This window comes from Lampetra planeri, chromosome 49 (assembly GCF_965212315.1).
Source record: "Lampetra planeri chromosome 49, kcLamPlan1.2.h2, whole genome shotgun sequence".
Classification (NCBI taxonomy): domain Eukaryota; kingdom Metazoa; phylum Chordata; class Hyperoartia; order Petromyzontiformes; family Petromyzontidae; genus Lampetra; species Lampetra planeri.
Genome location: NC_136155.1, coordinates 4,487,576 through 4,505,825, shown reverse-complemented (window position 1 = coordinate 4,505,825; position 18,250 = coordinate 4,487,576). Strand labels below are relative to the sequence as shown.

The 18,250-nt window shown below is 48.2% G+C and overlaps 1 protein-coding gene across 1 annotated transcript in view; it reads left to right on the top strand.

Moving 5' to 3' along the window:
* The first annotated feature begins 14,301 nt into the window (after nt 1-14,301).
* Nucleotides 14,302-18,250, top strand: part of ABL1 (ABL proto-oncogene 1, non-receptor tyrosine kinase) — a 101,643-nt gene continuing 97,694 nt past the window's right edge. The window contains exon 1 of the mRNA XM_078616012.1: nt 14,302-14,466. Within this exon, the coding sequence (XP_078472138.1) occupies nt 14,346-14,466 (121 nt within the window). The 5' untranslated portion in view covers nt 14,302-14,345. The remainder of the gene's footprint in view (nt 14,467-18,250) is intronic.

The following is an 18,250-nucleotide window of genomic DNA, read 5'->3' as shown; positions in this document are numbered from 1 at the left end:
CAATGTGTTTGTTGTTGTTTTATGACTGGATGTGAACGTGTTTTTGTTTACACAGGCCTTTAGCACCACCACGACGCTCTGCAAGGCAACCGAGTACCCAGGACTCACCCTGGGGAACACTTTTGTGTTAATGAGTTCGAAAGCAGAATGACAATATCTCAATACATCACCAGCACTTTGAATAGAAGTGAGTTTTAGTAATACCGTTTTGATTACAGAAGGGTTTCTTACACAATGGCTACTATTAATCTTCTTGGTTCTTTCGGTGAAGTCACGTAGAAGGGAAATAATACTGGTAGGAACGAAGTGGACCAGACCACCAATAGATTATACTGGTAGGAACGAAGTGGACCAGACCACCAATAGATTATATCGTCCGACCGTTTGTCCGTCCGTCCGCGTCCGTTTGTCCGTCCGTCCGTCTGACAAGATGGCCGCCCGCTCCCCCTGCGCGTGTGTGTGTGTGCGTGTGTGTGTGCGTGTGTGTTTGCGTGCGTGCGTGTGTGTGCGTGTGTATGCGCGTGTGTGTGCGTGTCTGTGTGTGTGCGTGCGTGTGTGTATATGTGTGACTGTGTGCGTGTGCGTGCGTGTGTGTGCGTGTGTATGCGCGTGTGTGTGCGTGTCTGTGTGCGGCAAAACAACCTCCTACCTCCTCGCGGTGCCGGACGGGCAACACTGTCGTGGGCAGTGCTGTGGGGGGAGGGCCAATGCCCATTGGCCTCTCCCCTCATGGCGTCTGTGACCACCACAGTGGCTAAACGGGGGCTCTGGACGGGTGCGAGGGGCTGGTAACCCCTCCACCTTTCAATTAACCACCACTAAACTACGAATTAAACATAAACCTGTAATTAATAAGCTTGTGCCGGAGGCCCCGGGGGGTCAGGCTTTTATGACGTCTCCTGGCCAAACCCCATTTGGCGGAGCCAGGAGATTGAATTTTCACCCTCGGGGCTCCTCCAGAAACAACGAAAAACCATTGCGGATGGCCACGTGGAATGTTCGAACGCTCACTGCGGGAGAGAGGCTGCCACTCCTCTGTCGGGAGCTGGACCGGTACCGCCTGGATCTCTGTGGCATTCAGGAGGTCCGGTGGACCGGTTCTGGCTCCTGCCACCATGAGGGGTGGACAGTCCTCTACTCGGGGCAGGAGAATGCCAAACAACAGGGTGTGGCTCTTCTTCTGAACAAAAGAATGAAGGGGGCGTGGGAGCGTGGCGGTGAGGTGTGGGAAGCTGTAAGCCCCAGGATACTTTGGGCTCGCCTTCCCATCAACCAGAGGCGAGGAGTGGTGGTCGTGGTTACTTATGCCCCCACCGAAGACGAACATCCGTGGAGGGATGCAGGCAAAGCCGATGAGTCAGACGCTTTCTATGACCTCCTGTCACAGGTGCTGGCTAAAGTGGCCACTCGGGACAGAGTCATCTTGTTGGGTGACTTCAATGCCCGAGTTGGTCATGATGCTGGCACCTGGTCTGGAGTGATTGGAAGGCATGGGCCAGATCAGCTCAATAATAACGGTAGAAGGCTGCTAGATTTTTGTGCAGCCCATGGGCTTGTAATTACCAACACGCTCTTCCGGCATCGGCGCATCCACACAACATCATGGATACATGCCGGGTCCAAGCAAGAACATCTGCTGGACTACATAGTGACGGACCAGCGGATGCGAGCCCATGTCCTTGACACCAGGACCTACCGTGGAGCTGATCTGACCTTTGACCATCGACTAGTCATCTGTAAGATGCGCCTGCCATTCTTCCACTCCGGTGGTGGGTGTACACCCAGGACCCCATTCCAACCAAAAGTGGCCTGGTCTCAGCTAGCTGATGAAAGTTGCAAGCGAGAATTTCATCATTGCTTGCAGCTGGGGTTGGCATCGTCCCCCACTCCACCTGATGTCGAGGGTAAATGGGCGAGGTTTAAGACTGTGACTCATGCAGCTGCAATGGCTGCTTTGGGTACGCGGTCCAGACCTCCCCAGAAACCCTGGCTGACAGAGGAGGTGTTCAGGTTAATTGAGAAAAAGCGACAGGCCCACTCTCATCGCCTACAGCATCCCACGTCGGAGAATGAGGAGGTTTACCGCAGCCTTCGCTCGGAGGTTCGGAGAGCCGTAAGGCGCTGTAAGGATGGGTGGTGGTCGCGGGTTGCTGAGGAGATGGAGTCTGCCTCAGTGGCCCGCGATCACAAATCACTATTTAATTCCATCAAAAAAGTAACCTGCAGCGCCACACCTATTACCATCATTAGAGGAAAAAACGGTGATCCAATCTCCGACCCCCAGGAACAGGTTTGCAGATTTGCTGAGCATTTCTGCGAGGTCCTGGGGGAGGGAAAATCTCTCAGCCAGGAAAACATCATGGCACAAAGTGGGGATAACCCTGCTGAGGCTGCGGTGCCTCAAATATTGGAAGAGGTCACCCCCTGTGAGTGGCTGGCTGAGGTGCCAGCTGTTGAGGAAGTACTGAGGGCGATCCGGAGTCTGAGACCAGGGAAGGCACCGGGCAGAGATGATCTCCCAAGCGAAATGCTGAGGGAGGGTGGCGTTTGTGCACAGACTGCCCTATATGACATCATAACAACAGTCTGGACCACTGGACGGGTTCCGCAGGACTGGAAGGATGCCCTGGTGGTCCCCCTCTTTAAGAAGGGGGACCGTACCGACTGTAACAACTACAGGGGCATCTCACTCCTCAGTGTGCCGGGTAAGGTCCTGGCAAGGATTATTCAACATCGCCTTGCTAGGCACGCTGAGGAGAGGCTTGCGGAGCCCCAATGCGGTTTCAGGAAAGGGCGGTCCTGCACAGATGCCATATTTTCTGTCCGTCTGCTCCAGCAGAGGTGTAGGGAATTTCAAAAAGACCTACATCTCTGCTTTATTGACCTGGTCAAGGCCTATGATACCATCAGTAGGACTGGGCTCTGGGTTGTTCTTCGTGCTTTCGGAGTCCCTGACCCTCTGCTCACGATCATTAAGGACCTTCATGATGGTGAGCGGGCCCGGGTAAAACTACGTGGCCGGGAGTCGGAGCCTTTCCCTGTACACCTTGGGGTGCGACAGGGATGTCCTCTGGCTCCCACATTATTTAACATCTATTTCGACTGCGTAGTTCGTGAAGCCTTCAAAAGCTGTACCGGGGGAATTACCATTTGGTACAGATATAATGGGAGGCTGATCGACGCCCGGGTGCGATCAAGGGATGGCTCCCTATTGGTCAACCACGTTATGTATGCCGATGATTTGGTAATAGCTGCTCATTCAGAAGAGGAGTTGGAGACGCTGCTGCTGAGACTGGAGTGTGCCACCAAGAGGTGGGGCCTTACCATCAGCCCCACCAAAACTAAGCACCTGCCTGGGTATTTTGTACCATCGGGCACTCCACCCCCACAACTCCCAATCGGTGATGGGGCAGTTGTGGAGAGAGTGGAGAGTTTCCCATACCTGGGCAGTGTGCTTATGACCGGCTCCAGTTTATCAGCAGAGGTCTCACTCCGAATCAGTCGAGCGGCAATATCTTTTCATCGGTTGCGTAACGCTGTGTGGAAGCTACCTGGTCTGTCGCTCCGCACGAAGCTTCAGGTCTTCTCGGCCACGGTCATTCCCTCCCTTCTCTACGCTTGCGAAACGTGGACCCCCCTAGTGGAGCATCTTCGCCGGTTGGAAACATTTAGGCTGGCCTGCCTACGATCCATCCTGGGTTTAACCAGGCTGGATTGTGTGAGGAGCTCACAAGTCCTTGAAAGATCTGGGCAAAGTCCCATCAGTGAGCTCCTCCGGCAGGCAAGGCTGCGTTGGCTGGGTCATGTAGCCCGCATGCCCAGCCACCGCATGCCTAAACAGCTTTTGTTCGGCCGGATCGAGGGGGCTAAACGGGCGCGGCACGGGCTAGAGAAGAGATGGAGTGATGTGGTACAGGAGGACGTGGAGCTGAGTGGACTTGCCGATGACTGGTACCAGCGGTGTCAAGATCGGCCTCAGTGGAGGAGGCTCGTGAAGGACGCTACTGGGCAGTTGGAGGCAGTCGCCCTCCAACAACAACGGAGGGCGGAGGAGCGACGCTCACAACAACGAGCGGAGCGCCGGGTGGCTAAAGCACAGCAAGTTGGCACAGTAGGGGGCACAGGTGGTGGATCAGCCAGTCATCTCGGTCATCTCGGTCAGTAGACCCGTGGCACCTGGGTCTGCCCCGTGACCTCCTGCCAGCGGGCGTTCGACACTTCACGTGGCCTCAGGGTGCACATGGCCTGGCACAAGCGTCGTGGTGACGTCACCGCCACTTAGTGGCGAATGGCGGTTGTTGTTGTTGTCTGTGTGTGCGTGCGTGTGTGTATATGTGTGACTGTGTGCGTGCGTGTGTGCGTGTCCGGCCCACTCGAGCGGCGTGATGAATGGGCGCTATTGGGCTTCGGATCGTTATTCACGGCGAACTGGAAGCGTAGCAACACAACTTCATTACGTGTGCGTGCGTGCATGTATGTGTGTGTGCGTGCGGTGTGTGTGCGTGTGTGTGTACGTTTATGCGCGTGTGTGCGCGTGCATGTATGTGTGTGTGCGTGCGGTGTGTGTGCGTGTGTACGTTTATGCGCGTGTGCGTGCGTGCATGTATGTGTGTGTGCGTGCGGTGTGTGTGCGTGTGTACGTTTATGCGCGTGTGTGCGCGTGTGCGTGTGTGTGCGGTCGATATCCCTGTACCGGTATTAGTAATATTCCTACCAGCCCACCCCGCAGGGTCCTGTTTATAAAATAATAATAAAAAATCAATTAAATAATTTCACGACGTTTCGGCCACAACGCAAGCAGCCGTCGTCAGGTGGGGCTCCGGGCGGGTGTGTAACGCAGAGGCCGGATTCAGGCGCGGGGCTTTAGGGGCCGTCCATTAATGACGTCACGCACCTAGGGTGGGGGCGGGGTCAGATTTTTGTGACGAGGGGGGAGGGTGGTTTGAGAAATGTGACGTCACATAAAAATGCGCAGCTTTAAATAAATATAGACAACACGTTCTACTTAATTAAATATGCTTTTTTTTATATAAATGTTTTCTCCTACAACGTCAGAGTGCAGCGCCACATTAAATAGGCACTACAATGACAATAGTTTAATGCGATTTGAAGCATGTTTCATATTTTGAGGGGGGGGAGCAGAGCTTTGTGACGTCATATTTGAGGGGGGGGGGGTCTGACTTTTTGTGACACCGTGTGACGAGGGGGGGGGGGGTCAAAAATCGTCAAAAATCGCGTGACGTCATTTATGGACGGCCCCTTAGGGGCTGCAGCCCAGGGCCCTCCGCAAGCTGGAGGGCCTCCAGAGATTCAGTGAAAAGTGACTTCGTTTGTGAATGCTGCATTTTATTTGTTGTTAGCCTTGTAAAAATAAATTCGATTTTTATTTTAACTTTGTTTTCCTTTTGAAAATATTACCGGGGGGCTCACATTACCTGTAGCCCAGGGGCCTACACAATCTGAATCCGGCCCTGGTGTCACGGTGTCTCTTTTTCTGGGCGAGATTCTCTGATTTTGGTGCTTTGAGACCATTCATGAGGTGGCTCTTGTTTGGGACCGTTAATTGTCTGGTACCTCCCCTCCAGACTTGTTCGCCAAGGGAGACCCGATCAGGAGTGCAAGACTCCAGGCGACGTAGCTCTGAGGTTCACTTGAACACACAAACTCCACCACCACGACATCGCTGTCAACCCACACCGGTTCACACCGTATTCGTGTACAGGGAAATTGAGTTTTCAGGCCCATACGGCGTACAGCCGTTTCAATACGAGCAACAACAAAACACATTTCTATTTCGATTTAAAGCTTTCGTGACTGCAGGGATTCATCTTCTTGGTTCTTTCGGTAAAGTCACGTAGAAGGGAAATAATAAAATAATACAAATAAAACATAATAAAATAATTCTCACGACGTGTCGGCTACAACGCAAGCAGCCGTCCTCAGGTGAAGAATGAAACACCACCAAGCTTGGAGCGTATATTTAAGCTGCTTGTGTTTCATTCTTCACCTGAGGACGGCTGCTTGCGTTGTAGCCGAAACGTCGTGAGAATTATTTTATTATGTTTTATTTTTATTATTTTATTATTTCCCTTCTACGTGACTTTACCGAAAGAACCAAGAAGATGAATCCCTGCAGTCACGAAAGCTTTAAATCGAAATTTAACAAGAAGAAGACATTTATATTTGTTTGCGCTTCCCCCTTGTGATGGGGGGGGGGGGTCTGACTTTTGGATGAACGCTGAGATTTATAAGGTGCGCGGGGTAACCGAAAAGGGTCTCAATTGGTCTGTAAGAAGGTAGGGGCACTGATAAGGGGTTGACAGGTATGCCACGATATGGTGTACGATCCGCCGGTGGGGATGGCAATAAGTTCAGGAGGTGAATGCCAGAGGTGTGGACTCGAGTCATGTGACTTGGACTCGAGTCAGACTCGAGTCATAAATTTGATGACTTGCGACTCGACTTGGACTTGCATAACAATGACTTTGTCCCACCTATGAGATGTGGACTCGAGTCATGTGACTTGGACTCGAGTCAGACTCGAGTCATGAATTTGATGACTTGCGACTCGACTTGGACTTGCATAACAATGACTTTGTCCCACCTCTGGTGAATGCCAATGTCGAGGTCTGCTTGACCACCACTAGAGGGCTTCGCAAGAGCGTTCGTGTCGTGTTCCTGCTCCGTTGAAGGAACGCTGACTGCGGTGGTTTACTGCATGGTTGACAGCAAGGCCGTAATTATAATATATATTGGGGGACACACATCCCCAAAATCTTCTTGGTTCTTTCGGTAAAGTCACGTAGAAGGGAAATAATAAAATAAATAAAATAAAACATAATAAAATAATATGATAATATATTTTATTATGCTTTATTTTTATTTTATAATAAAATAATATAAAAATATATTTTATTATGCTTTATTTGTATTATTTTATTAATAAAATAATAAAATAATATATTTTATTATGTTTTCTTTTTATTATTTTATTATTTCCCTTCTACGTGACTTTACCGAAAGAACCAAAAAGATTAATCCCTGCAGTCACGAAAGCTTTAAATCGAAATACATCCCCAATATTCAAATATGCATGCTCAAAATGTCCCCCCCAATATATTGCTATAAAAAAAATTGTTATGCTATGTAAATAAAAACAACAATTTGCTAAACCTTGGCCACAATATCAGGACTTGTCTTCATATAAATCAATGCATAGATTTATGTTTATATGATTGCGGTTATGGTTGTACTTTATTAACCACTAATCTCTGTTATTACATACAATGAAACAAGCAATTGTAAAAAAAGTAAAAACAGAGCAATGTAATACAATAAATAACAAGCCCATCCCATGTATTAGTAAAACAAACATTTAGGCAGGAAATTAGTTTTCAAATGTCGATATTTTTCTGGGTTGGGACCCCCAGACACTCTGGAAGATTTGGTCCCCCCCAATATTGACTCCATGGCTACGGCCTTGGTTCACAGTTTGGGTTGCATGGCCACAGTCACACTGCCTTGTCTTTAATTTTACTGCGTATTCTACCCGATGCTGCAAACAATCGTGCTGTATAATATACACTCACATTGCGAGCAATGTACAGGGTGGGAAAGTCCCTACATCCTTACCTGCAGCAGTCATATAACACATTTTCAAGCCAGGGACTTCTATTATATATTTCGCACACGCCATCCCTCATGAGCAATAGTCTAGGCATTCCAGTGGAACGTTTTTAATTAATTTAAATAATGAGAGAAACGTGTCCGGAAGACCTGGCTTTGATTCCTGACTGTGACTAGCACCAGTAGCGAATTATATCTAAAACGGTCATGGAAATCCCCCCACCCCCCCTTGTTCACCAACTCGCACAAAAAAAGCGTGGTGAAGTATGGTCAAGGAACACCCAGGACCTCCGATTAGCACGGTTGGCTACGTACGGTGCGAAAGAAGTTAAACATACAGACAGCATGGCAGAGCGTACAGCAGTGGATTTAAAAACGCTGAAAAATATAATTGTGATAACAATTGTTCAATATTGCCACAAGGTGGCGCCCGTCGTCAAGAGCCGGCATGGGGGGATCAGTTTATATTCTGTATTGTTTTCCACTATACAATTTAACGCGTAAGCAAATTCATAGTTGATAATTAGTTTTTTACCCTTCTATCTGGCAACAAAACTGACACCTTTTTACAAGGAGTCATGTTTGCATAGACCGCAAGACCTGCAGTCATAATACAAACATGTGAGACTAGGCTCTAAGGAAAGCTGTCTCGGGTGTGGACCAATCAACTTCAAGGACAGAGCGCATTATCAGAGTTATGTCTTTTGTTTGTATTATGACTGCAGGTATTGCGGTCTATGCAAACATGACTCCTTGTAAAAAGGTGTCAGTTTTGTTGCCAGATAGAAGGGTAAAAAAACAATTATCATATTTTTACTGGCAAATGAGGTTCCCATGGTGCAAATTCAGTGTCTATATAGTTTCAGCATGTTGGCACAGGATATACGGCAGTGTGAACAAGTGACAAAAATTGCAATGGACACCTATGGGCTCTTTGCCCATGGAGTTTGATGATGATGATATAAACACAAACTTCGGTTTAACACTTAGGCTTTCGCGACCAATATTAACCATAAGAGGTTTTTGGTTTTACTCTCCAACACACAAGCGGTGTGCTGAAATCGTAACGGATTGGCACGTTTTGTTAACGTGACAAACCTTACGAATTGGCTGTCTGGTGTTGGCAGGTTTAACGACACATTTATATTTACACGATCCAACCTAAAACCTCCGTTTTAAACAAACGTATTAACAGTGATATAAACTAGGCTGACACTAGTTTTACTACGTCAAAACTATTTTATGCAACTTTCTTTGTTGTTGAAATGCTGGCCGAATATGTTTTTCCCCTGCAGTGTCATTCATTTTTTTCCCTCCACAACTTTATTGCCATTGTGCTTTAGCGGTGTTATTTCCGGAGACAAAGCAACTATTGGGATCTCGCGAAAAACCAATTACATCCTTTCGTCTTAGCGAACGGCCCGCGGAAGTGAATACCACAGAACTACCGTGACATTCCTTCATGTGACCTCTGTACCACACAAGCCGAGGGCAAAACTCTCCCACCCGCCCCTGCTACTGACACTTAATCCGATATTGTGAATTCTGAGAGCTGATTTTTTTTGTTCCAAAAATAAGTGCAGAATCAAGTTACATTTCATTTTTGCGGTAATTGGTGACCGTTCTCACACTACATTTGAGAACGTGATTAAATCACAGGCCGGCCGAAACCTGGATTCGAACCTGGTTACAAAGCGGTGCCAGCTCAACGCTCTGACCTTTGAGCCCACCCGGTCATCTCTGACCTCTGAGCCCCACCACTATTTTTCTCCAATTAAGCTACGACATTGTTTACCCAAATTCATTTGAGCGTAATTCTTTCACCCTTTTGATTGACATTTCCTTTGTTCCGTTTGGTTTTGCGTGGGACGATAACGGAATGTCCAGAGAACACCCATTCATACCAGGGGAGACCACTGCACAACATCACTGAAATTTATTGCATAAATGTGACATTGATTACAGTCTGCGCGTTATTGAAATCATGCCTGGGTGCACAGAATACAAATCTCCTGTTATAGTAATCAGTAGAAGGTTTGCCGCGCTGTATGGCTTTAAGGTCACACTTTTTTTCTCTGAATAATTAAGATGTAAAACATCTTCTAATTTTATATTTGAATTCATCTTCATGATCAGCCATTATCAATCCACCGCCGGATGAAGGCCTCCCCATGCCTTTGCAATCTTTTTACGATCCTACGATTTAACACTTGCACACGAGCTGAACGCATCGCTCCGTCTCCTCTTCTGGAGGTGTTTAAATGCGTTTCATTCATTGATTACCAGCGCATTTTTGAATTCGGCACCCGCTAAATGTCCAGATACAAACTATGGGCACCCCCCTAAGCTGAAGCACAAAAGCGTTCACTATTGGATAGGGGACAACCTATATTATTTTAGAATTTTAACATCTTGTGTTCAGAATCAGCAACCCTTCAAAAACCTCCAGATACTAACTTGCATAGCTCTACATTCAAACGCACAGCACGTGTTATGACTTTGTCTCGATTTTTTTTGGGAGCTACAATTCTTTTGTACATTTGATGTTATTATTTTCTAATCTTATTGCGTACTGCACGTGGATTTAGCAACGTTGAAAACCTCTAGATTTTTATTTATTTAACTACCCATAAAATAAGTTTGTTATTTTGTTGTTGGTCCTAAACTATTCGGGAAGGTCAAATGCGTAAAAATAAAACCAACCATATGTTTCTATTTATAACCACAAAATCAACTGTATAGTTACGTAAATATTTTCAGCTTGCTATCCCTCTTTGAACATCAGTCTAACTTAGATCAAGACAGGCATGATGCACGCGCTAAATCGAGTGCTATTGAAATATAGCAGCAGCAGCAGCAACAACAAGAACAGAATCTAAATGAAGTAAACACACGTCGCCGGCCTGAATGGCTTTGGCCCACTCTTGCTGGTGTTGTTGTCTCATTTTGAACCAAGGGAAAACACCAAAAAACACAACCAAGGCGCGTATTCACATTTGTGTTGTGGCCAGAGCTTTGCGTTTGGGGTGAGAGGGCGGGGGGGGGGGAGTTTGTAAGCTCTGGCGAGGTTTTTTTTCTCTCTAGGGGAGGGTTGGAGGATGGACTCTGGGAGGCGAGAGGGCGAGGGAGGGGTGGGGAGGAGAGAGAGAGCGGGAAGAAGAGATTAGCGCTGCTCCGAGTTCAAGAGACGAGTGGAACGATGGTAGCTTTACCGCTCCGACTACCGTCATCATCATCACCATCATCATCACACTTCTTGTTCGGGGAGATGTGCCTCCGCACCCGCTCATGGGATGATGTAGCAGCGACCAGGAGCCGGGCTAAGCGTCCGGTCTGCGTTTGATTCAAGAGGAATAAGGCAACGAAGGATAGTGAAGGGAAGTGATAGGTTGGCTGGCGGCGGCGGCGGTGTGGGTTCGAGATTGAAGGGGGTCGCGAGTGGCTGTGGGGAGACGGGATCGCTGTTGGATTCGCAAGCGACCTGGGCACGCTGACTGGCACGTACGCATTCGCTTATCCAGACACACGTGGTGGTCTCTCAATCACTATCCACTTTCCACGCTGCGTAACACACACACACGACTTGTGCACGCGCTGTGTACACACGTGTGCACTGCATTCATACGTGAAACAAACACACACACACACACACTACTTGTGCGTGTTGTACGTACACATGCACGTGTACAGCGCATGCGCTACGTACGCACACGTGCAATACATACACCTACACGACATTCACATACTACTTGTACATGTGCTGTGTGCACATGCACTACATTCATGTAACACACGCGACATTGGCATACCGCATGTGCGTGTGCTATGTACATATACACGCCATGTTCACATACATGTATACGCTATGTACATTACATGTAGCATACTACATTCAAGCGCTACGACACGTATGGCGCATGTATGAATGTAGCACGTGTAATGCGTGAACGGTATACGCGTGTCAATGTGTTTCATTGTGGTGTAACATGTCAATGTGTGTGTAACATACGTTTAACATGACAGAAGTATGCCCCGTGTATTTGAACATACGTAGCGTAGTGTGTGCTGTGTGTGTAGTGCGTGTTTATTGTATATTAATGCGTGTGAAATGTGTTTAAATGTAGCTTGTGAAACATGCTTTCATTTAGTGTGTGTGTGTGAATATTGTGTGAATGTATGTAACTGTTTCAAGACACGATACTCTTATGTTTACACGTTACACACACTTCACTCATACATGTAACACACTACATTCACACACGTTGACACATGTAAACTGTTTACACATTACACACTTCATACATGTGACACACTACATACACACTGACACATGTAAACTGTTACACATACTTAAAGCCAGAGGTGTGGACTCGAGTCATGTGACTTGGACTCGAGTCAGACTCGAGTCATGAATTTGATGACTTGCGACTCGACTTGGACTTGCATAACAATGACTTTGTCCCACCTATGAGATGTGGACTCGAGTCATGTGACTTGGACTCGAGTCAGACTCGAGTCATGAATTTGATGACTTGCGACTCGACTTGGACTTGCATAACAATGACTTTGTCCCACCTATGAGATGTGGACTCGAGTCATGTGACTTGGACTCGAGTCAGACTCGAGTCATGAATTTGATGACTTGCGACTCGACTTGGACTTGCATAACAATGACTTGGTCCCACCTCTGCTTAAAGCACACGTCACTATATTCTAACACACAACACTAAAACACGCCGTTACACGCATTCATATGTTACACGCACGCAACTGAGTTCAACACTTTACATGCAGTACATGCAGACATGTTAACACACGTACGTTCGTCTGACATTATGTTTAAGCACCTAAGGCTACATCCACACGCGTTAAACCACTGCATTTACTATTGCACACACACGCATGCCACATACACTCGCTGCATCGAAGGACGTTTAACATACATACACACTCATGTAAATTCATTATTATTACTACTACATAAATGTCGTGTGCTGATAACGGTTCCACGGTCTAACACATACAGCCATACACATACAACGCATGTTCACACACGTGGACACATTACTGTGAATGCACCGCATTCTGTAACGTGTGAGAATGAACGTGGTCATGTATGTTGGAATGCATTGCGTGTGTGTGTTTGACTTGTATCTTGTGTGTATGTTGTAGCGCGTGTTTAATGTTCAATGCAGCCTCTGTGTGAACATCTGAATGTGAGTGGCATGCATCGTGCCGGCTTTCATAGGTGCCACTGACTCACAGCACTTGCCCCGACAGTATGTTAAGGCTATACGGGGGATCTTTGTCTTTGTGTGTAGAGTCTACGAACTCGGCGACACGAGATCGATTGCCACTCACGGCTAACGCCAATGACAAGTAACTGAACCGGTCCTGGGCCTCCCATAGGTCGACTCAGCCTAAAGTTATCACGTGCTGTGATGTACAAACATCCCAAAACGTCTGTGAAGGCTACACGGGGGATGATTACACACCGCAGCAGGTACTCATTTGAGGCTGAGTCGCCCTAGGGGAGGCCCGGGACCGGTTTAGATAATCTTCACCGGTGTTGGCCATGATCGGGAATCGAACCCGGGTTGCCGGGTTCGTAGCGCTGCGTGCCGACAACTCCGCTAACCGCCCCCCCCACACACCACACACACACCACGCACACACCACCCACACACACACCACACACACACCACACACACACACCACCCACACCACACACACACCACACACACACCACGCACACACCACACACACACTACACACAACCCACACACGCACACACTACACACCCCACACACACACACCACACACACACCACACACACCACACACACCACACACACCACACACTCCACACACACACCACACACACCACACACACACTCCACACACACCACGCACACACCACACACACCACACACACACGCACACACCACACACTACACACTCCACACACACGCACACACCACGCACACACCACACCACACACGCCACACACACCATGCACACACCACACACCACACCACACACGCCACACACACCATGCACACCACACACACACACCACGCACACACACCACGCACACTCCACACACACACACTCCACACACACCACACACACACATTACACCACACACACACCACGCACACACCACACACACACACACCACCCACACACCACACACACCACACACACACACCACACACACCACGCACACACCACACACACACACTCCACATACCACGCACACACCACACACACCACACACACACACCACGCACACACCACACACTCCACACACACGCACACACCACGCACACACACCACACCACACACGCCACACACACACCACACACACACCACACACCACGCACACACACTCCACACGCACCACACACACTCCACACACACACACCACACACACTCCACACACACACACTCCACATACCACGCACACACCACACACTCCACACACACGCACACACCACGCACACACACTACACACACACACTACACACACCACCCACACACCACGCACACACCACACACACACTACACACAACCCACACACGCACACACTACACACCCCACACACACACACCACACACACACACCACTCCACACACACTCCACACCAAACACACGTGTGGAAAACGCAACAGGCCTGCAGGTGAGGGGGGTGGGTGGTGGTCCGGGTGGAGCGATTTTATGGGGCAGCAGCAAACGAAATTCGGGGAGCACAGGTGGTCCATCCTCCCCGACAGCAAAGGCGGCGTCAAGAGGGAGCTCTCTCGACACGGGCTGCACTGCAATGTCTTCACCGAGCACGGTACCTCTGCGCTGCCCATGCCGCACTACCAACTGCCCCCCACACGTGCCACCCAGTGTGGGCAACTCGTGCCATCGTAGGGATTATGATGCCTCACTCTCTCCTCATACTGCACCCGTGCTGTATTCATACCTGTCGTACCCCTCCCCACCCACCACCACCCCACCACTGTAACTCCGAGCTAAGTGTATTTTTGTTTGTGTGTATGTACGTTGAACTTCTTTCGCACCGTACGTAGCCAAACGTGCTAATCGGAGGTGCGGTTATTTCGGGGGCCCGCGTCAAACCAGGCCAGTGCGGCTCCGGTTGCTTTTCTACTGCAGGAGCTGAGCCGTGCCGCTGACGTTGCGCGCGGATAATGAACAAGTCTAGGCGCACGTGTGTAGGTGACGCGGTGATGTTGCACGCAACGGACTGGTCGTAAGAACCGTCCGCTGCTGACCCTGGTTCGTCCAGTACCAGATTCGGGTGCCGCGGCGGCGAGATGTTAACTACCTCGCCTGGTGTGCAGGAAGTCGTGGGGTTCCATCCCAACTCTGACGCCTGCTGTATATTTGGAGTTTGCATGTTCTCCCCGTGGTCACACTGGATTTTTCTCCGAGTTCTGTGGCTTTTCCCTTCGCATTTAGAAACATGCGTTTGGGGTATTTGGCTGCAATGAATTTCCACGTGATAAGCCACTTCGTTGAGCTATCATTTGTGGCCAGGTTGCTTCAAAAAGAGCTAAATAGCTCAGTGCTGAAATAAAAAAAAAGTTTGCAGATTTAATTAAGATTGAGACATCCTGTGAGAACAGTGTAGCACGGTTTGGGTCTGGCTCGGCACATCCGAGCCACGCCAGCCCTGAACTGGCGTGGCACGGATGTGCTGGTGGAAAAGGGGTGAAAAATGACGTCTTGTCTTTGCTGCACTCTGCCATATGATGATGCCTGTGCCATATAACCACCTGGGGAAAATATTCATACTCTATTTATATTTAGGAGTAACTAAAAGGTGATTGCCGGATCAAAGCAATTAAACCTAACCTTTTGTTGCAAGAAGCAGAGGAAATAGTTGATCATTCCTCAAAGGTAAATATCACCATAAGGTTTTGGTGGCATTTAGATGACCCGTGTAATTTGCTCTCCACTGCACCACAAAGACTCCCCCTAACTCTAAAGGCAATCCTAATGTATCTTGCTGTCAACACAAGCTACACTCTGACCTACAGCTCACTCCGTTAAATAGCGAGCAGTGGACGGTGAGGGACGCTTTGGGTTTACTCTCTGGTCAGACGAGTCCCACGCGATTCTAACAACAATTCCAGCTTGTGTAACGTGCCCGCTATTTTCTGGCTCGCGGAGAAAGAGGCCATGAAGAGAGGCAGCAGTCAGGCGGTGAACTGGTGCCAACTCCCCCCCCCCCCGCCCCCTCCCCCAAGCTCTGTGGTCCTTTATGTATGAAGGTGTTTTAGGCCAATGAATGGGTGTTTCCATATGGGAGTAAACCGGAGAAGCGGAGAGAAAACCCACACGTGCGAGGGGGAAACACTCTATTCCCATACACACGGAGAACAGGTGGGGGGGGCGTGGGTCCATATTTGCTCAACCACCTTCTGGCAATCACTTTAATGTGCTTTACAATTTGGACGTAAGGACTTTTTTTTTTCTATCTCCCAGGAAACCAACTGAGTGCCTCCGTGAATTTGCAGAGCGTCGATCGATCGATGGCACTCGGGGAGTGGATAACGTCGACCTGATGTATTTCAACTCGGGTCACGTAACATTTCATAAGTACACATCCCGGAATATATATTTGTCTTTTTCAAGTTGGCATCCGAAGTGAAGCTGAGAAACAAATATTTGGTTAGGTTTAAAAAATTTATGTGGTGCGTTTGTCGGATGTATTGATAACAAAAACGGCATTGCTGGTGAGTGATTTTTTTATTGTAAGCATTTGAGAAGTGGGTAAAGCGGAAACCCCTTCTAAGAAAGGCTCCTTTTTTCATTGTTCACAAGAATAGGCGACTGATTCGTGGGCTTCTTTGTTGTAATAATAGGGGGGGGGGAGGAGGTGGGGGGGATGTTTAGCCTCGCAATGTGCAAACATTTAACATGTGCAGATGGGCTCGTATCCAGGGTTACAGAGATGAGCACGTATTCAGTCCTTGGGCTGCAACGTACAATTGAGCTGCTGAACTGGGCCTGGGGGGTGGGGGCTGCTGGAAAATTATTGTTCGACGAATGTTTTTATTTTTTATAACTCGGCAGAAATGAGTTCTGAGCGGAGCGGTGGGACAGCGGTTAGCTCACCGAGTTTTGAAACCCCAGTGACCGCCTTCGCAAATGCGCCGCGAGCCAGCCACGGTGATGTATGGTCAAACGACCCCCACCTCCCACACGACCAATGTGGCCGTATCTTCATTCAATAGTGGATTGACAAAGGCTTTCGACTTTTTTTTCTTTTACCGCGACAAGTTTGTTGTTTCGAATAAGGTTGGCGGTCGCGGTGTCTCCATGTCTGACTTCCATTCTACGAAGTATTTTGAAACTTTATTTTTAATACAGTCTCGGTGGGTAAGTTCTTCATCTGGCAGTGGATTGGTCATGGCTGCTGATAATGATGATGAAGTTAGCCGTTTTAAATAAAATAAAAGTCGTTTGAAGAGGCTCTTATTCTCCATGAAGTAAAGTATATACACAGAGAGACCGTTGTATGGCCTGATATGGTGGCACTGTTGACCCATGCTATTATTATAACCACCAACCTGCCCATTTTGTTCCTCATATCCGCATAAGTGTTGCAAATCACGGATTTTAGGAAGAATTTTCCATCACTTTTCTTATCCGCAAATAGGCGCTAACATTTGTGCGGATTATAGGCAGGTCGATTTGTGGCAGGGTAGCAGATAATTTGAAATGCGGTTAATAGGAAGAGCGAAAAAATAGGCCACAATTAAAAACGCAAGCCAGAGGCTGCGTCGAATGTACACAATGGATTTCGCGAAAACAACTTTAGACTGTCTATTTTCAGACTCGTGGCAAAGCAAAGATCACAGGAGAGATAAGCTACAATTTACTGCGTTTGCGTGCAGCGATACGGCGGAGTGATACGAAACGCATGTTCGTTTTAACTGCGTTACACAGGCTCTCAGTCATAAATTTCAGTCGTAAAATATGAGTTGCGCTGTTGACAAGGCTGGCCAGCGCTGTGAGTCGTGCTCTTGCGTTCTTTGACCACATCAGCTGATTTTACAGCTCATTTGCTACTTGCCTTAATTAAATCGAGTTGCGTTGTTGGGCGTCAATTTGTAATTCGCGGTGCCGGGAAAATTTCCATGTATTTAAAATCACTCCTCTTTAATCTGTCTGGCTTGCCACGCTCAGTGTAAAAAATAGGAGGCCTTTCCCACCGTCTTAATTGAATTGTCGGTAATTAAATTTCATGCTCGCATACATCTCTGCGTGCCGCTTGTTTTTATATGCACTGCTTCATCAAATGTTGTTATAATATGTCCAGTTGCACGTAATGATTAGCCCACACTCCCTCACTCCACCCCCCCACTCCCCCCCCACTCCCCCCCCACTCCCCCCACTATTTAATATTGATGAGCCAGCACCACTGAGCTCTTGGGGTTTGAGTTTGAATCCAGGTTTAAACCATCTGCGATTTACCTAGTTATCAAGCGCAGTGGTGAGCTGACAGTGGGTTGCACAGGAAAAAAACCCATCATAATGAATTCGGTTTTGCACTTAACTTAATTAAATTCCAGCCTTGATTAATAAATGTATTAGTTCGTGGCAGC